The sequence below is a fragment of the Sus scrofa genome, chromosome 13, assembly GCF_054392235.1.
Source record: "Sus scrofa isolate SSC_HxYL_T2T_F1_AM1 chromosome 13, Sscrofa_HxYL_maternal_Yorkshire_Landrace_v2.0, whole genome shotgun sequence".
Taxonomy (NCBI): domain Eukaryota; kingdom Metazoa; phylum Chordata; class Mammalia; order Artiodactyla; family Suidae; genus Sus; species Sus scrofa.
Genome location: NC_139395.1, coordinates 124,233,636 through 124,256,089, shown reverse-complemented (window position 1 = coordinate 124,256,089; position 22,454 = coordinate 124,233,636). Strand labels below are relative to the sequence as shown.

General features: G+C 38.5%; 1 protein-coding gene across 2 annotated transcripts; it reads left to right on the top strand.

Moving 5' to 3' along the window:
* The first annotated feature begins 2,831 nt into the window (after positions 1-2,831).
* Positions 2,832-22,426, top strand: EIF5A2 (eukaryotic translation initiation factor 5A2). 2 transcript variants are annotated; one of them, XM_021069799.2, is made up of 6 exons: positions 2,832-2,923; positions 3,595-3,794; positions 4,316-4,420; positions 16,270-16,401; positions 17,770-17,862; positions 18,034-22,426. In XM_021069799.2, the coding sequence occupies exons 2-5, from the start codon at positions 3,630-3,632 to the stop codon at positions 17,827-17,829; spliced, it is 462 nt and encodes a 153-aa protein (XP_020925458.1). In that variant the 5' UTR covers positions 2,832-2,923; positions 3,595-3,629; the 3' UTR covers positions 17,830-17,862; positions 18,034-22,426. The 2 variants fall into 2 exon arrangements, with proteins under 2 accessions (XP_020925458.1, XP_020925457.1); XM_021069798.2 differs by having other exon boundaries at positions 17,770-22,426.
* Positions 22,427-22,454: the final 28 nt, after the last annotated feature.

The following is a 22,454-nucleotide window of genomic DNA, read 5'->3' as shown; positions in this document are numbered from 1 at the left end:
GTCAGTAAAATTTACTTGTAACCCCAAAATCAATACTTGCTGTTCTTTCATGGTCATTTGTGGACATTCACAAAACAACAGGTTTGAGTCACCCAATACACATTTTCCTAGTTCTGGTCAAACAAGGCAATGCTCTGCCTTCTAGTTTCAGCTATCAAACTGTAAACACGTGTTCTTTTCACAGTTTATTAGTGCCACTTTTTCACATTTTTGTGACTTCTGTTGATGATATGGCTGTTTAAAATGGTCCCCAAGCATAGTATTCAAGTGCTGTCTAGTGCTCCTAACACACAAAAGCTGTAACATGCCTTATAGAGAACATATATGTATTTGATAAGCTTCCTTTGAGCACAATTATAGTGCTACTGGCTGTGAGTTAAATGTTAATGAATCAATATACATTAAATAGAGTGTCTTCAAATAGAAACACAAATAAAGCAAGACTATATGTTGGCTAGAGGCTCACAAGAACATAACCACATGCTTCCTTTAGGAACAAGACTTCAGTTTTTGCTAATTCAATGTTCCAGCAGCTTTACTAGAATCAACTGTATTTGCTGAATGAATGAAGCTGGATTATTTGATTCCAAATCCAAATCTTGTGTGAATGCAGTATACAGTGGTACACAGGCAGCATGTGTACCACATGGTGGTAGCAGCGACTGTGGAGCCAAATCACCTTAGAGTTCAATCCTGGCTCTCTGACTTGCTAGCTGTGTAATTTGGAGCAAATTACTTTCTCTGCCTTTTTCCATAACTAAAAATGTAGATAAAAAGACTAGTTTCTAATGGCTGTTAGGGGCTTGGAATGGAGGGAGGGGATGATCACGAAGGGGCACAAAGAAACTTTTGAAATGAGGGAAATATCCTCTGTCTTGTTTATAGGATTATAGTGGTAGTTACATAACTGCCTACATTCTTCAAAACTCGTGAAACTAAAAAGGGTAAATTTCAATTTATATAAATTATAATTTAATAAATGTGGATAGAAAAAGGAGTAGGAGTCAAAATTAAAGGAATATACATAAAATACTTAAGGTACGTCCTGCTTACAGAAATACTTTTTAAATATTCGTAATTGTTCTAGTCATAATAGACAGGGAAAGGTTAACTGGTATAAAGAAAAGCAGAGTGGACTCATGAACCAGGTTCTAGTCTGGCTCTTCCATATGTTAGCCAGTGTAAAGATTAGACTGGACAACATGTGTGAAATATCTGTGTAAACCACAGCAATACAAAATCATAGCACCACATAAAAGAAGGTGTAAAGGTCACCTCTCCGAGGCAAGAGAATGTGATGGACTCTGTTTCACTGTGAAACCACTGAGAATAGGAGAACACATCTCTCTTTTTTTTTTTTTTTTTGGTCTTTTCTAGGGCCACTCCCGCGGCATGTGGAGGTTCCCAGGCTAGGGGTTCAATCAGAGCTGTAGCCACTGGCCTATGCCAGAGCCACAGCAACATGGGATCCCAGCCGCGTCTGCAACGTTTACCACAGCTCACTGCAATGCCGGATCCTTAACCCACTGAGCAAGGCCAGGGATCGAACCCGCAACTGCATGGTTCCTAGTCGGATTCGTTAACCACTGCGCCACGATGGGAACTCCAGAACACATCTCTTTTTAAGAATCTTCGTCCTGGAGTTCCCGTCGTGGCGCAGTGGTTAACGAATCCGACTAGGAACCATGCGGTTGCGGGTTTGGTCCCCGCCCTTGCTCAGTGGGTTAACGATCCGGCGTTGCCTTGAGCTGTGGTGTAGGTTGCAGACGCGGCTCCGATCCCACGTTGCTGTGGCTCTGGAGTAGGCCAGTGGCTGCAGCTCCGATTCGACCCCTAGCCTGGGAACCTCCATATGCCGCAGGAGCGGCCCAAGAAATGGCAAAAAGACAAAAAAAAAAAAAAAAAAAAAAAGAATCTTCGTCCTAATCCTATTCAAGTCGCTATTGGTACCACGTTGATTCCAAGACAAACCAAACTGCTCTAATGAGGTATGGACACACCTCAGACTTGAAGGAAGGCAATTCCAGGACGAAGGAAGAGCTGAGTTTGGCAAGAACATCTTTCTGCTGGATAACGCAGTAGGAATCTGACACTCATTTGCCTCCAAAACTCCGCAACAGCGTCCGGTGTGAGAAGTGAGTTAGGTCATTCCACTGCTTTTTAGTTCTTGGACGTCTCAGCCTCCTCTTCCCCTGCCCCGCCAGAGCGCTGCTGATCCAGGCGGGGCACCAGTGGCAGTGGCTGCCAGAACCTCATCATGGGTGGCTGGGGTCACCCGCACAGCCTGCAGTGGGGGCCAGGTAGACTACATTGGCTCTTCCCCAAGGAAGAAGCATGGTTTTGAAAGCCAAGAAGGGCTGCAAGTTGGGCCAGAAATGGGAACCCAAAGTTCCCTCCACAGCCACAAGGGATAACCATTGAATTATCAAGCCTCGCGAAGTCTGACAGCTGTCACGTGACAACCGCCTGGCACCTGAGGGCAAAGGCCACGGAGCGCGTGGCTTGGTTCTCCTTAACTTCAACTGAGACGCCAACGCAAAGAACTCAAAAGTTTGAGGGAACAAGTTTCCTTGCCGGCGTGTTTACCCTCAACAACCGAACTCCAGAAAGTGCTCTTCACGCCGGAAGTGCACTAATCCGCAGCACGTGGGGTTGCCAGGTCGCTCTTCACGTGACTGGGCGGGCCCTCGGGAACCATGTAGCCAATGGTAGCGCGAGAGGGCGGTGCCTATGACGCGCCGGGACCTATCCCGGAAGTGGAGCTGAGGTGGGGGCGGGAAAGGGCGGGGAGGCCGGGGTGTGGAAAGTGTGACGGCCCCGCCCCGTCTCTTGGAACTGCGGCGGCCGCCACAGCTGCCGCCGCCGCAGCTGTGGGGGACCCGCACCGGTGCGCAGGCAAAAGGCACTCTTTCCCGGCTGAAAGGTGAAGAATAGGGGAAAGGCTGGTGGGGCCGGGACCGGAGCGAGGCAGGGCAGAAGAAGCCGGCCAGAGCCCAGCCCCAACCGAGGAAAAAAGGAAGGATGGATGGGGGATCGAGGCGAGCGCGGGACCCGCCAGGGCTCAGGCCCGTGCGGGACCGGGCCGGGGATGCTGGCAGGACAGGGGGCGTCTGAGAGGTCGAGGTGACGGCGCTGCGGGCTGGGAGGAGAAGTGCGCACACGCTGCCCGAGGGCCAAGTGCTGCTGGCCAGGTGCTGTTATCCCCATCCTTCGCGGGGACGTGCGGCCTGGGCTGGGCCCCCCCACAGTGGGGATCCGGGCGGCTGCGGAGGGCCAGACTGCGCGGCACAGTGCGGGAAGGTCGCCAGCTTCTTCTGCGATGGGACTGTGGGGGCCGGGATTTGCTGCCCTCAGCGCGGGTGAGCGCCCAAGGCGGGGATTCCCCATCCACAGCCAGCTTTTCTTCGACTTCCCTCCCACCTCCCTACCAGAGGATGGAAAAGTTTGTAAGGCCAGAGTTAGAAAGTCCCTACTCTTCTGGGTGGGTGTTCTATAAATGCAAAAATAATAGACCCATAATGCTTGGAAACCCGAAATGAGGGGTTTCCCTGCCTGCATGCCAGTTGTTAAAAAGCAAACAAACTTTTTGCATAGTTCCCTCAGAAAAGCAACCATCTTCCCAGCCCACCATGGCGGATGAAATTGATTTCACTACTGGAGATGCTGGAGCTTCCAGCACTTACCCTATGCAGTGTTCGGCCCTGCGCAAAAACGGCTTCGTGGTGCTCAAAGGTCGACCATGCAAAATAGTGGAGATGTCAACTTCCAAAACTGGAAAGCACGGTCATGCCAAGGTAAATGCCCTTTCAGGTCTATCTCGGGGTTGGGATTTTGATTATTTGTATTCCATTACAGAACATGAGTTTTCTGTACTTATAATTGTTTAATATCCCATAGTTACTGGGTGATTAGCTATTTGAATACTGAAAGGTAATATTTCCTTCTTCGGCTCTTATAATGTTTCATTAACTGTAAACTGAAACTTTCCTGAATCCTAGTAACTTAGTCTATTTAGTTTACAAATGAAAAAACCTAACATCATTCTAAGGAACCTAACTTCATTTTTCTTAAGCATTCTTATGACTGAATTATTAGACTATATGATATTGGGTCTTGATATGTCATGATATTCTTTAGTTGTTCACTGCTTCTCAGTTGTATGCCACTACATTTTTTTTTTAAGAAAGTAAAATTAGATGACCTTGGAAGGTGAAGGAATCTGTCATAATCAGTGCTGGTATTATGCTCCTGTGTATGTAATGAGTGATATCTTGGCAAAGATTAAACAGGTTTCCTGTTCTCCTTTCTCTGTTAGGTTCACCTTGTTGGAATTGATATTTTCACTGGCAAAAAGTATGAAGATATTTGCCCTTCCACTCACAACATGGATGTTCCAAATATTAAGAGAAATGATTATCAAGTAAGTACTAATTTCCTTTAGAATACTATTCATGTCCTCAAGGTGCAGATACTTTCTACTGCCATTGTAATTTAATAAAACCCACAAGTAGTTTTGTAGGTTTTTCTAACCAATTATTAGGTACCACTTACCATAGAAGATTGGAGAAATAGTAATATTTAACACCTGTACCTTAACTAGGATGATAGCTAGTCTGCATTTTTAAACATTCTTGCATTTTTTAAAATTCGAACAATCATTGTTTCTCAGATCAAGTGACTGACTCCCTATTGTTAGTCCAGTGTTTATTAAAATTACTATTCTCTTTGTTATAAATTATTTCAAGTTTAGATAACTCCCTCCTGGGTATTTCTTTTCACTTATCAGACTTCAGGTGCTCAAGAAATTATTGGAATTCATCTTCTGCCAACCAAGTTTGTGCATATTAATGAATGTGTGTCAGAATTTGGTGTTCTTAAATGGGGAAATTAGTTGAAAGTGTATAAAATATAGCGTCACTGAATATGGTGAAGAAAATACAAAAACTCTGTTTTTTGGGTTTTTTTGTCTTTTTGCCTTTTCTAGGGCCGCACATGCGGCACATGGAGGCTCCCAGGCTGGGGGTCCAATTGGAACTGTAGCTGCTGGCCTACGCCTGAGCCACAGCAATAGCAACATGGGATCCAAGCTGTGTCTACTACCCACACCACAGCTTACGGCAACACCAGATCCTTAACCCACTGAGCAAGGCCAGGGATCGAACCTGAAACCTCATGGTTCCTAGTCAGATTCGTTAACTACCAAGCCACTATGGGAACTCCGAAAATACAAAAACTTTGTAATTGTTTTATTTATGTTCCATGACCGTGCTGTGACCTTTGGTTAAATTATGTGTATAAACTGCAATTTTTAGTTACAGTTATACATTTGGATAAGTCATATTTAATGATAGCACTTTCTTGTTTGGAGTATTCTTGGTAACTAAACCACTGACCTCATAGGATGTGGGAGCTCAGATTAATCTTGAAAGTCTTCAATTTTTTTATCTTGTATTGAACTCTTTTCTATTCATTTTACACAGTGAAATATACAAGTGTAATACTCAGATTTGTTTTATCCAATTTAAGCTGATTTCTTTCTATACCTTATACTGTGTTGTATAATTTTTTTTTTTTTTTTTTGTCTTTTTAGGGCTGCACCCCTGGGTATATGGAGGTTCCCAGGCTAAGGGTCTAATCGGAGCTGTAGCCATCGGCCTACACCACAGACACGGCAACATGGGATCTAAGCCACATCTACGACCTACACCACAGCTCACGGCAACACCAGATCCTTAACCCACTGAGCGAGGCCAGGGATTGAACCTGCATCCTCATGGATGCTAGTCGGGTTCGTTAGTCGCTAAGCCACGACAGGAACTCCTGTATTGTGTAATTTTTAAAGAATATTACCATTAGCTGCAATTATCCTTTAATTGATACTTTAAAGAATATTACCATTAGCTGCAATAATTTCCTTTACTTTTGTCTACATGTAAACATGTTTTTACAGTCTTAATCTAGTAAGCAGTTTTATATTTTCATTTTCCCACTTATCATAAATGTTTCCTAAATTGCTTCGGAGTAATATAGAAACTTGAATTGTCTGAGTATAATAATAGCAAGTGGTTTTTTTTGTTTTTTAAGTCAGGCAGATCTGAGTTTCTAGCTGGGTGACCTTGGACAAATTATGCAACATCTCTGAGCCTCGGTCTTCCCATCTACGAAGGAGGGATACTATGAATATTAAATAAGTACCCCATAATAACTTCATAAATAAATACATACCCAAAAGTAGTTTTTTTTCTGCTGCCCCTTTTGCTGTAAAAAATTTCATTTAATCAATTCATTATTTTTGGAGCACCTAATTTAGACATGGCATAATGTGGGTTGTTCAATAAACATTTGTTAAGTGCATACATGATTATTCAATGAGGTAAGTATAGTATAGCCAACTAAAGTTAAGCATAGAGTTTTCTTTTGCCAAAAATGGATTTCTATTTTCATCTTTAACATGTGAATGCTTTGAATATTCAATATTCATTAATATCCATTCAATATACAATACTTTTGTATGGTATTAATAGTTCAGATAACTACTAATATGATCAAATTAGCCAATCATTGATTGGAGCTCAAGATTTAACATTAAGGAAGATTTTGGTTTGTGTTTTATTTTGGTATACAGCAGGACTTGGACTAGAGTGAGGGGAATGAGATGAGTGAGGCCTTTGCCTCAAGCACAAAGTTTTAAATAAAGACAGGACCAGTTACAATGCAGTGCCATAAAGGGGCCCAAGTCAAAAGGAAAAATCACTAATTCTGATCCTGTCTGATATTTTGTTCATTATAGAATTTTTGCATTCAAATTTTAAAAAATATTACATTAACCTGATCACTGAGGGAGGGGTGTGGGCACGTGTGTGTGTGTGTGAAGTACACAGGCCACCTTAAATTTTGCACCTGAGAGAAGTGCCTCACTTGCCTCGCTCTAGCCCCAGTCTTTGGTGTGTAGTCTGTGTTGCAGGGTGGATAAGAGAATGATTCAAGCCAGGCAGTCTGGTTCCAGATGCTTGCTTTGGCATTTACCAATTACGTGACCTCGATTAGCAAGTTATTTAATCTCTCATGTGCCCTTCTTTATTTATAAAATAGAATAAGAATAATAAATTTATGGAATCATTTTGAGGTTTAATTAATTCTTAGAACAGTGGCTTGCAGAGTGGGTACTCAGTGATCACACCTCTTCATTATCAAATCACTGTAGAATACTTACTCTGTTCATTTAAAAAAATCAGTTCTGTGAGCCTTTCCAGTTAATATTTATTGTGCTTTGGTGGTCTTCACTTACCTTTTCAAGTGCCTTTATTAAATTCCTACTTATTTGGCCATATGTAGTCCTTTGTATTTGCTGAATTCAGTATTTTAAGTGCCAGTTTGGCAGTCAGCTAAAGTGAAATATATACATATATATACATATTCATTATAATAATTAAAAAGTCTTTGTCTAGGAAAAGAAATATATTACTATATATAATTTTAATTTTATGTACTTTAAAATAAGCTCAGAATGAGAGGGAAAAAATGTCTCCTCAATTCCATTCCAAGATGTAGCTTAGATGAGAATTGATAATTTCCACCACATCTCCCAAAAGTGGTTATAGTTGTTTGGGGCTTACTGGTGGTGTAAAATACAAATGTACCCAGACATCTTTGGGAATTCCCAGACTCTTAAACATAGAAATGCTTGTCCAAACTCTGGTACTTGCTTGAATCATATTTCTTTAGAAAGTTCTGTGTTTCTGTGCACCACACTACAAGTTAAATTCCTTTTCTACATTTACTTAACTTTTATCTGTCATTTAAAGACCATGTTTTAAAAGGAAAACTAATCACTACAAGACATATTAAAGTATGTATTGTAGATCTTTGGATAATCAGTGAATTGTCAAAACTGTGAATTATTAAATCCTAGTATACTCTTCAAATAAGTAGTATGCCTTTGGGATATGGAGTTGAATTTTGTTGTCTCAACTTAAAATAGATTAACAAAGAAAATAATAATGTTATGAATTCTTTGTGCCTAAAGTCTTTTTATAATTTTTTCCTGTTCTTTGGAATCTTTGTTTTTGTTTTTACGGACACACCCAAAGCATATGGAAGTTCCTGATCCAGGGATTGAATTCAAGTCTCAGCTATGGCCTATGCCTATGCCACAGCCGCAGCAGTGCCAGATCCTTAACCTACTGTTCTGGGCCGGGGATCAAACCTGCACTACACAGCAAACCAAGCCACTACACTCAGATCCTTAAGCCACTGCACCACAGTAAGAACTCATGTTCTGTGGAATCTTTTTGTTCCCTGGTAGAAGCAGTCTTTCTTGGGGAAGTATTGCAGAAGAAACAGATGTTTTGCTATAGTATCATTAAGGGTAATAGTGAGAAGAGCCTCCTACGTTTGATTGCTACATCTGTGTAGCATATATTGGAATATATATGGGAGAAATACCATATATTGGAATATATCATAACCTGTAAAACAGCACCCAGGCCTATAAAGTGTCATCCAGCGGGTGGTATGATGCAGACCCCACAGGCAAGCTGTTGTAGAATGATTGAGTATATGGACCAGTGATTTTGTGTGTGTGTGTGTGTGTGTGTGTGTGTGTGTCTTTTTAGGGCTGCACCCACAGCACATAGGGGTTCCCAGGCTAAGGGTCAAATCAGAGCTATAGCCACCAGCCTACACTGCAGCTCACAGCAACACTGGATCCTTAACCCACTGATAGAGGCCAGGGATCGAACTTGTGTCCTCATGGATACTAGTCAGATTCATTTCTGCTGAGCCACCATGGGAACTGCTGTTCTATTGTCTTTTTATTTTACCTGTCAAAGTAATTTTTTGGCCAGAAATGATACTGTGTAAGGTACCGACAGGAATGTGACATTCTCTAAATTCACAGATGAGATTTTAGTAGAAGCACTGCAGGCTGTGAAGGCAAATTTATATGTAGAATAAGGATCTATTGCAATGAACACAAACTCCTGCCTCTTCCATGATGGAAGATGTATAGTATTATCAGGCTATTCTTACTGGGGAATGGTGCCATACCAGGGACTCTTTATTGTCTCTGCTGTGATATACTTAGTAGTGGCTGTAGTCAGATCAGCTTTGGTGAGAGAAAACCTGTGTCACTGAGCCCATACCACTATGGCCAGTTGTACATGAGCCAATTGAGCAAGGACTGGGAAGACTACAAAAAGAAGCTAAATGACATTCACAGATAGAATCATCTTGTTGACTAATTGTCCACCTCTTCAGTAGTATATCCCAGTGGTAAGCATTTATATGGACACATTCTCTATTTGGAGAGGTCCCTCCAAGTACCACTTCCCCAGACCTTATTGTCAGCAATCTTCCTATCTTGTTCTTTCAGTGTTGTTGATCTGCCATCCAAACTCTTAGTCATTGTCCATAATCAGTGTAAATCCACACCTTTGGTTCTCTCTTCTTTCAAGTCCAGTGCATGAAGCCCTCATTCCTACTCTTTCAGGGCCACTTCTGTATAGTTTCATCAGACCAGACATAACCATCTAGAAACCATTCTGAATATAGTTCTTTTTCAGTAAGCTGGTCATAGGGAACTCCCCACAAAGCCATTGGCATGAATTGAGGGAGAAGTTTTTGATTGTGGCAGAAGAAGTTTCTTTCTGAGTCTGACTACTTCTCATACAATTGTCTGTGCCTTCGGGACCTGCTCAAGTTGATCTCAAGTATGCAGCTTCCACTTGGTGATGGGGTGCTGTTGTGCATACCCAGCTTTGTGGCCTGGTGGGTCGGATAATGCTCCACTTGATGATAGCGTTATTTGCTTGGGCTGTATGATAAGAATGATGGAGCATTGGTCTCTCCCAGGGACCAGCAGCTCTAAGGAAGAAGCTTGAGAGTGCAGGAGAAAGAGGAAATGGAAGAGAGAGAAAGGAGGTCTTACCTGAAGGTCTGTTTTGGTAGATTGAAAAATAAAATTAAATTTAGAAATTAGGACTAAGAAGGCACCTGTAGTGATGCTATTCCTTCTTCAGCCTTCTGCTGTTTTATATCAGTAATACAAATTCAAGCCAAAAAGTTCCACCATAATTCTTTTTCAATGTTCTTTCTTGTCTGACCTCATCACAGACAGAATCTGCAGTCACTAATTCTCCTCATATTGTTCATTTCAGTTCATGCTTTATTTCATCAGCTCCCCGTGACTCCAGCTACTTAGCTGTTACAGTGCTCTTTCTAGAATTCTATTATACCATAGCATTTTTGTTTTTTACTTTTTATTGTTGACATTTTAAAAATATGATGAGGGAGTTCCCATTGTGGCTCAGTGGTAACGAACCCAACTAGTATCCATGAGGATGCAGGTTCGACCCCTGGCCCAATTCAGTGGGTTTAGGATCTGGTGTTGCTCTGAGCTGTGGTGTAGGTCAAAGATGCAACTGGGATCCCTTGTTGCTGTGGCTGTGGCATAGGCCAGCAGCTACAACTCCAATTTGACCCCTAGCCTGGAAGCTTCCATATGCTGCTGGTGCAGCCCTAAAAATAAATAAGTAAATAAATAAATAATAAAAATAAAAATATGATGAAACTTACCCATAATCTTTAGCAATTAACAATACATGGCATCTTGTTTCATCTATACTCTACCACCTATTTTTATTTCCTGTACTTTCTACCTCTTGATTATTTTGAAGCTAAACCCAGATATTATATCATTTATCATTGTGTCTGCAAATATTTTTTTTACACATTTTTAAAAGATAAGGGCTGTAAAAAGCAAAATCAAAACAGACTGTGGCACCTTCCAAATTAGTAATTGCTTCATATCTTCAAATATCCAGTCAGTATCCACATTTTCTTAATTGTCTTTGTCACTTTTTTGGATGCTATATAGTTACTATTTTTGTTCTATAGTTTGTCTAAATAAGGTCCACACATTGAAATTGGTTGAGGTTATCTCCTAAATCTACTTCATAGGTTCTCCTCTCTTGTACATGCACTTGAGCTTCTCTTTCCTTTCTCACTTCTCTCTCTGTATCTCTCTCACCCTGCAATTTTTTGATAAAGAAACTAGATCAGGAATTCCCACTGTGGCTCAGTGGTTAACGAATCCAACTAGGAACCATGAGGTTGTGGGTTCGATCCCTGGCCTCGCTCAGTGGGCTAAGGATCCAGCATTGCCAAGAGCTGTGGTGTAGGTCGCAGATGCGGCTCAGATCCCATGTTGCTGTGGCTGTGGTGTAGGCCAGCAGCTACAGCTCCAATTAGACCCCTAGCCTGGGAACCTTCAGATGCCGTGGGTACGGCCCTAGAAAAGACAAAAAGACAAAAAAAAAAAAAAAAAAAAAAAAAAGAAACTACATCATGTGTTCTGTAGACCTTCCCACAGTCTAACTGCATTTCCTGTTTAACACATTCCTTTGTCCCACATACTTCCTAAAAATTGATAATTAGATATACAGGCTTGACCATATATAGTTGAAATTTTTATTTTCTTCCTCCTTTTTCTTTGAAATAACTATTCCATTGGTGATGTTCTAAGCAACTGTCAAGAAAATGAATCTGATGGTTTCCATTTTGTGATATTATTAGATATGTAATAATTGGCTCAATCCGTTTGTATTAGGGGAGACAATAGTAGGAGTTGCTGTGGCTCTGGCATAGGCCAGCATCTACAGCTCCGATTAGACCCCTAGCCTGGGAACCTCCATATGTCGTGGGAGTGGCCCTAGAAAAGGCAAAAAAAGACAAAAAATAAAATAAAATAAAATAACAACCAGTTTTCAAAATTAGTTGGTTCCCTGGCATCTGCTGAAGATAACCACTATGTTTTTTCACTATGAATTCAGTCATTTAAACACATTTGTGCTTCAATCCACTGTAGTTATTATCATCATTGATTCTCAAATTGTATTATCTTTGACCAGAGGGACCTTATTCCAGCTAGCTCGTGAATCCCTTTGATAGGGACCTAGTGGTCTTTGATAGCACTGTGCTTTCTTATCTTGTATACTTCCTACCCTGGACCTGTAATTATCCATTTTCCCAAGTAGCCTTATGGAGAAAAATAGCACGGTACTTTGGGTTATTTTAGTGGGAAATAATAGATACCATTGGGAGGTATGATATAATTTCAAATGTCATCCAACAGTTCAGTATACCACCGCATGCCTGACTCCTCTGTTACAAGTTTTCTGACCTTGCCCTTTCCTGTGTCCTTGCTTGCTATTAACAAAATGATTGTTCTCTCTACCCACCCCGCAAAATTGTTCATAAACATCACAAAGTTATCAAATGAGTACATTGCTTAAAGGTGAAGGATCAGTGAGTTCCTGTCATGGCACAGCAGAAACGAATCCAACTAAGAACCATGAGGTTGCCGGTTCGATCCCTGGCCTCCCTCAGTGGGTTAAGGATCTGGCATTGCCCTGAGCTGTGCTGTAGGCCACGGACAGATGTGGCTCGGATCTGGCGTTGCTATGGCTCTAGTGTAGGCCAGCAGCTATAGCTCTGATTAGACCCCTAGCCTGGGAGTCTTGATATGGCATGAGTGAGCCCCCCTGCCTCCCAAAAAAGGTGAAGGATAAGGAGGAATTTTTTTTTTTTTTTTTTTTTTTTTTTTTGTCTTAGGGCCACAGCCTGTGGTGTATGGAGGTTCCCAGGCTAGGGGTCAAATCAGAGCTGTAGCTGCCAGCCTACACCACAGCCATAGCAATGCCAGATCTGAGCCTTGTCTGTGACCTGCATCACAGCTCACGGCAACACCAGATCCTTAACCCACTGAATGAGGCCAGGGATCGAACCCTCATCCTCATGGGTAGTAGTCAGATTCATTAACCCACTGAGCCACAACAGGAACTCCAGGAGGAAATATTTAGAGTTGACTTATAACTGCTTAGAACTGTCTCCTTACCATCTTCTCTTTCCAATTCTGTAGAGTCAGAGAGGGCTTGGAAAGAAGACTGAAAAGGCTGCACAGAAATACACTTGAAATGCAACAATGACACCATTAGCTTTTTTTTTCCCCTCCAATATTGTAAATTACAAAAGGGGAAATGGTATCTTGAGAATGGAAAAATCTAGCATATAATACCTTAGCCAAATGATCAAAGTTAACATCACCAGTAATAGAACGAATTGACATCATTTGTTTCTTGATATGATACTCTGAGGAAACATCATCCTCAAATCCTTCCCCAAATGCACTACCTGAATTGTTAGGATACAAACTCAAACTGAAAACATTCTATAATAGAGTGAACCTATGCTGATCAAAAATGTCAGTGTCATGGAGTTCTCTTTTGGTGCAGCTGGTTAAAGATCCAGCATTGTTATTTCAGCAGCTTGGGTCACTGCTGTGGCTGGGAAACTTCCACATGTCACAGGTACAGCCACAAAAAAAGATAAAAAAAGTCAGTGTCATGAAAGATAAAGAGTCAGAAACTGTTCCACATCAAGCAAGTAAACTGACATGACAGCCAAATAAATACAAAGCTTGATCCTGGAGTTGAGGGGGAAAATTTATTATCAAAGACAATGCAGGGACAATTGGCAAATTTGAATATGGACTGAATATTGCATAATGTGTTACATATATTGAATTTCCTGGTTTTGAAAAATAAACTATGGTTGTATAGGAATATGTTCTTGTTCTTGGGAAAAACCGCTGAAGTATTAAGGCTGAAGAATCATGATGTATGAAACTTACTCTCAAATGGCTCAGTAAAAATAAGAAAAGAATAAGAATGTGTTCGGTATACATTTTATATATTCCATATTTAGAGAGAGAAAAAAATGCACATGTGGTTAAATGTAAATATAGGTAAGAAATAAAAGATTTTATTGCATTATCTCTAACTTTTCTTGATATCTCAAAATTTTAAATAATTTATTTAAGAAGATCAAATAATTGGAGTTCCCATTGTGGCTCAGTGGTAACAAACCTGACTAGTATCCATGAGGATTCAGGTTCGATCCCTGGCCTCAGTGGGTTAAGGATCCAGCATTGTTGTGGCTGTGGTGCAGGTTGCAGATGCAGCTTGAATCTGGCATTGCTGTGGCTGTGGCATAGGTTGGCAGCCACAGCTCCAATTCGACCCCTAGCCTGGGAACTTCCATATGCCTCAAGTGTGGTCCTAAAAAAGAAAAAAATAATAAAATAATTTTGTCTTTCTATAACTTAGTTTTATTTTTGAAAAATTTAATTTAATTTTATTTCATATATATATATTGCTTTTTAGGGCCACACCTGTGGCATATGGAAGTTCTCGGGCTAGGGGTCAAATTGGAGCTAGAACTGCTGGCCTGCAACACAGCCATAGCAACTCAGGATCCAAGCTGCATCTGCAACCTATACCACAGCTCACAGCAACACTGGATCCTTAACCCACTGAGGGAAGCCAGGGATTGAACCCACAACCTCATGGTTACTAGTCAGATTTGTTTCTGCTGTGCCACAATGGGAACTCATATAATTTATTTTATGCTGCATGTTTTATATATATGTCTATGCATTTTTTGTACTTGAAATGCTTTATATTTGATCCTATGCCTTATTTTATGAATTCCTCATAAAAAATAACCATATAAATATCAAAATACTAGTATTATTATTTGGCTTATATGTTTCAGTCACTAATGGAGTGAGGACTTTTAACTCTTGAAATAGACAAGTTCCAGTTCATGGAATTGCTGAAAGTGCTTAAATTAAAAAGATTAGCCTGTGGTTGTTTAAAAATTACACTTCTATTTCAACCTCCTTGCTTCCCACTTTTCTACTATCTATCCACAAATGAGTGACAAAAGATTAATTGAAAGTGTTTGTAGTGGCTCAGTAATGGGTTTTTGTTTTTGAGGCTGTAGACATGTGCAAAAACTGAAATCTTCTGTGATAGGTGGGGTTTCTGTGGAAGCCATTACCAGATTTGGTAATGCCACAGAGGACAGCTTTGAGACTCCACCTCTGTGGTATGCCTGTGTTATGTCATAGTGGTTAAAGGGCACCAAGGACCATGTCTTTGAGTCCTGTTGTGCATGTCAATGTTAATATCTGGTATGCTGGGTTATTGCCTTTTATAAAACCTGTTAAAATTTTTTTTTTTTTTTTTTTTTTTTTTTTTTTTTTTTTTTTTGTCTTTTTGCCTTTTCCAGGGCTGCTCCTGTGGCATGTGGAGGTTCCCAGGCTAGGGGTCTAATCGGAGCTGTAGCTACCAGCCACAGCAACTCCAGAGCCACAGCAACGCAGGACCCGAGCCACATCTGTGACCTACACCACAGCTCATGGCAACGCCGGATCCTTAACCCATTGAGCAGGGCCAGGGATCGAACCCTCAACCTCATGGTTCCTAATCGGATTCAGTAACCACTTCGCCACGACAGGAACTCCAGCCTGTTAAAATTCTAGGCGCATTGATAGTGTATAAGATTTTAGAATAAATGAATGTACCTGGCTGTTTCCCCATAACCTGTAATGAAAGAAATTCAATGATATCAAAACTGTACTTTTTGCAGGTAGGTTTCTTTCATTAATGTCATCAACAGGCTAGTGCTGTCTTTTTAAAAAATCTAGTGTTGTTAGCAATGAGCTGGAGATCAAAACTTTTCCACTTCAGTTTGTTCATAATCACATTATAAAACACATTGTTTGTAATCATGAAAAGGTGAAAATAACTTCTATGTCTATTAATACAAAAGTGGTTAAATTAGTTACAGCATATCTATGCATTTGTGAAGTTATTAAAGAGAAGACTAAGGTAGGCCTCTATTTTCCAATATAAAAAAATGTGTAAGACACACTAAGTGAAAATAACTTGCTGAAAAATACTTGTAATGTCTCACTTATTTATTTATTTTAACCATGCCTACTTCTTGTGGAAGTTCCTGGGTTAGGGATCAAACCCGTGCCACAACAGCAATCCAAGCTGCTGCAGTGACAACATCAGATCCTTAAGATACTGCCCCACAAGACAACTCTGTATTTTTTAAAGCAACTATATTTGTATTGTATACATAAATGTTAATGCTTCAGGATACCCTGTTTAAAAAGCCTAAACTGTTTGATAATGCAGAGATTTGGGGGAAGGGAGAGTGCAGGAAGGAATGAACTTACAGTTTTTGTTTATATCTATTTTACGCTTTTGTATGTGTAGCATTCTTAAGCAACAAAATTTTATTAATGTATTACTGTATACTTATACAAATTAATGTAGATTGAAATTTAACTATGTAAAAATTATGAAGGAGTAGATACAATCTAATCAGTGCAAATGATATAATTTCTTTCAATAGCTCATATGCATTCAGGATGGTTACCTTTCCCTGCTAACAGAAACTGGTGAAGTTCGTGAGGATCTTAAGCTGCCAGAAGGTGAACTAGGCAAAGAAATAGAAGGAAAATATAATGCAGGCGAAGATGTACAGGTAAAGACTTATGGGGATATTGTTTTTTAAAACCATTTTATAAAAACTTTGAACTAAACTAGTTAGCATAAAATACTTTATGTGAAATGTAGCTTTTAAATACTGCTGAAATGTTGAAATCAATCTCTAGAACTGGGCAGTTTTCCCATGATACCCTTTTACTATGCCCATTACCAAAGAAAGTATCACAGTTCAATTTTTACTGCATAGACACTGTCCAACCCAAATTTGTTTTGGAGATCAGCCTGAGATATTCTTTTTAGGGCCACACCATGGCATGTGGAAGTTCCTGCTCTAGGGTCGAATCAGAGCTACAGCTCCTGGCCTACGCCACAGCCAAAGCAACAGGGGATCTGAGCCACATCTGCAACCTACACCACAGCTCACGGCAATGCTTAACCCACTGAGTGAGGCCAGGGATCAAACCCACATTCTCATGGTTCCTAGTTGGGTTCGTTAACTACTGAGCCACGAAGGGAGTTCCAGCCTAAGCCATTCTTAAGGTTGAGAAAGGATGCTATGGTAATGCCAAAGAGTAAAGGTGATATACTTTATCTTTGTCATAACTTCCAGAGGTATAATAACATCTAATGAGTATTGAAACTTTTTTTGTCTTTTTAGGGCCATACCTGAGGCATATGGAGGTTCTCAGGCTAGGGGTAGAATCAGAGCTGTAGCTGTTGGCCTATGCCATAGCCACAGAAACACCAGATCTGAGCCACATCTGCAACCTATACCACAGCTCATGGCAATGCCAGATCCTTAAACCTACTGAACAAGGCCAGGGATCAAACCTGTGGTCGTCATGGATGGTAGTCAGATTTGTTTCCACTGAACCAGGACGGAAACTCTGAAAAATTTGTAGTTCTTATTCTCCTTGTTCCCTGGAAGTTGTCTTAAAAACCACAATTTGAGAAATTCTGCTTTAGAAAACTGTAAAGAAAGATTATTTGGTTTTGGAATGCCTCTTTTCAAAATAATATGCATAAATTATCCACAGGAGTTTCCGTCATGGCACAGTGGAAACAAATCCAACTAGGAACCATGAGGTTGCGGGTTCAATCCCTGGCCTCACTCAGTGTGGGTTAAGGACCCAGCGTTGCCGTGAGCTGTGGTGTAGGTCACAGACGTGGCTCGGATCCTGCATTACTGTGGCTGTGGCGTAGGCTGGTAGCTGTAACTCCAATTTGACCACTAACCTGGGACCCTCCATATGCCGCAGGTGTAGCCCTAAAAAAAAAAAAAAAAAAAAAAAGCAAAAATAAATAAATAAATATCCACAAATATCTGGTGTGTGAGGAATTAAATATATCTTATAAATGTATTGCCTTCTGAATAACTTTTTGCCTACATTTTTTTTTCATCTAGGTGTCTGTCATGTGTGCAATGAGTGAAGAATATGCTGTAGCCATAAAGCCCTGCAAATAAATGGAAACATCAGGGATGAGCAAACTGTTTAAGGTCTGGATCAACTGCAGATCTAAAGTTTGGTTCCAGTTGTCACCAAAGTTATGGCTTCATAAGCAACCTCATTTCTTTTTTAATTGTTTTGAAATTGTGCCGAGTTAGTTTTGCAGGCAATTAGTAATTTAAAAAAAATCAATATATAATTCTTTTTTTTTTAATTTTTAGGTGTCTTTCCCATAACATTCCTGTGGTTTTCAGTATGTGAGTCCAAGAAACAGATAAGATAGCTTCAGCAGATGTGTCTGAGCAAATTATTCGTGAATTTTAGATAAATGATAAATAAACCAGGGTTTTAAATCAAGCAATGTAGCATCTAGTGGTATTAAAGTACCACATTTAAGGTGAATTGTTCTGCATTAATTTTAAACTTAATACCATAGAATAAGTAGATTATTGATTGGAATCATCACAGTTTTAGCCTGGGTGTGGCAAGTACAGATCCTTAAACAAAAATCATGTTATTGGAAAGTAGCCGTGTGCAGCTACCTGTATTACCTCAGTCATTCTGTTCTTTGCCAAATTGCTGGTAGACTTAATATAACCTGTATTATGGTGATTTTAGTACTGTTTGTGGTTGACAGAGGCATTAAATTGTTATATGACTGTTAGCAAGTTATAAAGACAACGCAAAAGATAGTGGCATAGAGTGTTGGTTAAAGCTATAGGTTTTTATTTGAGGCCTTTGTAATCAGCATGAAAACAGGAAATTGAAGTTTCTATTTGTGTTTTTGCTTTTAAGTGTTTTTTTCTCCTTATTTAAAGGAGTGACATGCTTTATAGGATACTATGCAGTGCTTTTTATTAATTATGTTGAATAAATGTTGGGATTTGTAGTAGTCACTACTTTCCAACCATTTTTAAGTAGACTTTTTTGATATCAAAATATTTGTTAGACAAAAGCTGGAAATTTTTATTTTAAATTGATTTGGAACATTTGTTAAATTTATATATGTTTTTTCCAAAGTGAAAGTGAATCATGGAAGAAAAGTTAATTTATGTGGTAATTATTTAACTTTAAAAAGTATATGTAATTTATCTGATTGTCATGTGACTTAATTCAGTTACTAGTGTGAATATAACTGAATATAATAAGAAAAATTGTATAAACTGAATTATTTTCAAAAGTGTTTTAGTTGATTCTGCTACATTTCTGTTTAGTCTTTTGGATCATATATCTCTCTTATTTCCAGAGTTCTAGGCATTGTCACAGGTGAAGACCTTTGACTCAATAGCAATCATTATAGTGAAAGTTAGAAGAAAAAAAATCACCATTTCAGTAATACTGTTATGAGACCTCTCCCATCATGCTTTGACTTTTAAAAGGCCTTTGTACCTATCATCTAGAAGAAAATATGTATGATGCTATAACTGGTCTAATCAGTGACTGGAAAAAGCATTAGGAACAGAATATCCCAAAGTTTTAGTACTTAATTTTCTCACACATAAAAATCTTGTATTGGCCTCAGCAAACTATTTGGAAAAGAAGCAAGATACTTAATGAAATGCAAGAGGAATTCTAAAGCACAAGAAATATTGGGGTTGTAGTTAATCGTTTTTAATATAACATTTTAGCTTTTGCCCATATAAAGCACAGTTAGTAATTAGGCTAATTCTTTCCAGTATTCCATTTAAGTCTCTGCTACATACTGCTCTAATTTTTTAGCACTCTGTAATATGTATCTTACTTGCAGCTGGTTGGCACTGTTAACCCACAGGAACTCCAGAACGTTATCAGTCTCTGCTACTTCCTGGTCATTCATCTGACCCCAGTTAACCACACCAGTATTCGGGTTTAGTACTAATTCCAGATTAGCATGCCCTTGTTCTTCCTAATTTTTCAAACTTCACATAAATATATTTTTGATTGTGAGGTAAACATACATAAATTATAATAATGCATCTCTATCTTCATGTCTTGAATGGCAAAAATATTTATGCATAAATATTTCATTTTAACTACTATAATGAAGTGTAAATACTCTTCTGACATATAATTATAATATAGATTTTAAATATATCGGATTGTTTATTTTCACATAAGTCAATACATGTTTCTCTATAACAAAATACTTCATTTAGTAAAGCTTTATAAATTATATTAAAAGGAAGCAGGGAAACATTTTTTAACAGAAGTGACTTGACTTCATTCTTTTATGACATCAGAAATGTTAAAAGTTGATTCCCAGTATTTGTTGTACTTTTTTGTAGCAAATGTTAAATATCAGAGTTACCATGTATAGAATGTAGATTGTCATGTTGATTATAAAGTGATACACCTTTTTTGTCTGCAGGCATTTTCACCAATTTATATACACTATGATAGTAACAAGTGGAATATTTGTTTCTTTCTAGGACAGCATATTTTATTGCTACTGTGAAAACTTTGTTATACCTTATTTGCTACAAAGTTGTATATCCTCTGAAATAGGTCAAATTATTGCTACTTTGACTTAGCATTTGCATCATAAACATAATTATGATGTTTTTGTCATGCTCCCCTCCAAGGGCTGTCAGTCACTTGAAATTGCTGTTAACCAAGCTCTTGAATCCGTTTCCATTTATGGTATAAAATTCTGTACCAATGCTTTTTAACAATTACCAAAACACTCTTGCAGCCAGAGCATGATATCTTTAATAGAAGATGCTGCAATAAAATGTTTAGGCTATAAAATTTGGGGAAACAATTTTTCATTATAGCACAATGTGAGTGTGTACATGTGCACACATAGCTTTCTTTGTTTGTTCTTTTTACAAAGTCCTTCCAACTCTTAAAAGTACTGTAGTCTAGTAGTGCCTCAAATGTTGGAAAAACTTTTTCTTTTTTTAATTTACAACTTTTCCAGAATTTGTTTTGTACCTTAAAGTTTCTCAATTAGATTATTTCTAGCTGAACTGTAATTTGAATGCATTGTTCTCAGGGCTGTTTGTGCTAAGAGTTGAAGTTTCATTATTTTAAAGCTAACTGCTTGAAAGTCTATTGCAAAATTTTCTCAAATTGTAATACGACAGTACATATAAATAAAAATCCTTAATATCAACATACTTAAACTATATGCTAAATATGCAAGAAAAATTGGAACATTGATAACATCTATAGTGGAATCTTACCGTATTTTTTTCATTAGGATAGAATTTGGTAGTCTTAGAACTTTATCATTAATGATATACCTGAAAGCATTCTTTTGGCATGGACCCCAAAGATAGGTTTAGAGCTAGATACTGATGTGGTGATTCTCAAACATATTTAGGGACAACAGAATGAAAATTTATAGTTCTTTTGGGGGGGTACATAAAAATGTTTATATATTGAATTCTGTAATATGAACTAGGGACAAAATTTGCTATGAGAAAATATGGCTCTTAAGCAATGTATGTGCAAACTATAAGCATATTTCCATAAACAGTATATTATATTGAGATGATCAACAGTTTGAAATTTTCTGATATCATCCAGGTATAATATTTCATAGTTTTCAAGCTTTTTTTTCTTCTAGAATTCAGACGAGTAATAGGCAACAAAGGCTTAAGAAAAATTTACTGTGGAAAATCTTAAAATTGAGAAAATTCAATCTGTTAACTTTATTAAATTTTTTTCTCAGAATTGGATATATGGCATTATTTGATTTTAGTAGGAAGCATTTGGATTTAGCTTACAGAACACAGATGTTCTGTGGGAACATGGCCTGAAGTCCTATATAATGTAATGTTTTTTCATTAAATAAACTTCTGAACATCAAACTTAACTACCAAGTGAGGTCAAGTGCCTGAAAAGTGCTGTATACATCTCATTAGCACGTTTTCCTTACGTGAAAGATGCATCTTAAAGCAATGCCATATCAGGCTTTCATCTGCTAAAAACATACTTGTTGCCAAACTTTATCATCCACCACTATTCCTCTCTCCTTAGAACAGGTTGAAACCTATTTTACAATTGAAAGAGAGGTTCCTTTATCTATATAAAGTCCCTAAAACTATGTCTTGGTATTGGTAGACTTAAGCTTATCTTAGTATAAGATTGCACTTTTTAAAAACTCTGGACATAAACATTATTAGGTGATGACTATAGCTTGTCCTAAGTCATAGTTGTGATCTTTCTTGAGAGGAATTCTTTACTGTGGTTAATACCTACGTAATTAAGCACTCTTTGCTTTTTACAAAGTATAATGCAAATTATTAGTTCTATACTATTTTTGTCCTCTCCAGAAAGTAAATGGTTGAAATGGCATTGTCTAATCCAGTGGCACTTTATTAGTAATACATTTTATTTGTCGTAGGTGTAAGAGAATTCATGCTTTTACTTACAGAGACTCATACATTTTTAGCTAACGCTTTTAAGTTGTAAGATACGTAGTGTCAGTATTACTATAATTGCGCATTTTATATTTCAAAAATGGGTAAAATTCAAATATTAAGCTTTTGGCTATATTAAAATAATTGTGAAATCCTTTAAATGTAGATGGTAAACTTATCAACTATAACTTTTTGTTACGTTAAAATATATTTGTATGTTAACTTCTTCTGTTATATTAAAGAAAAATAAAGTTAATTTAACAGCTTACACTATTCCTGTATATATACATTCCTAC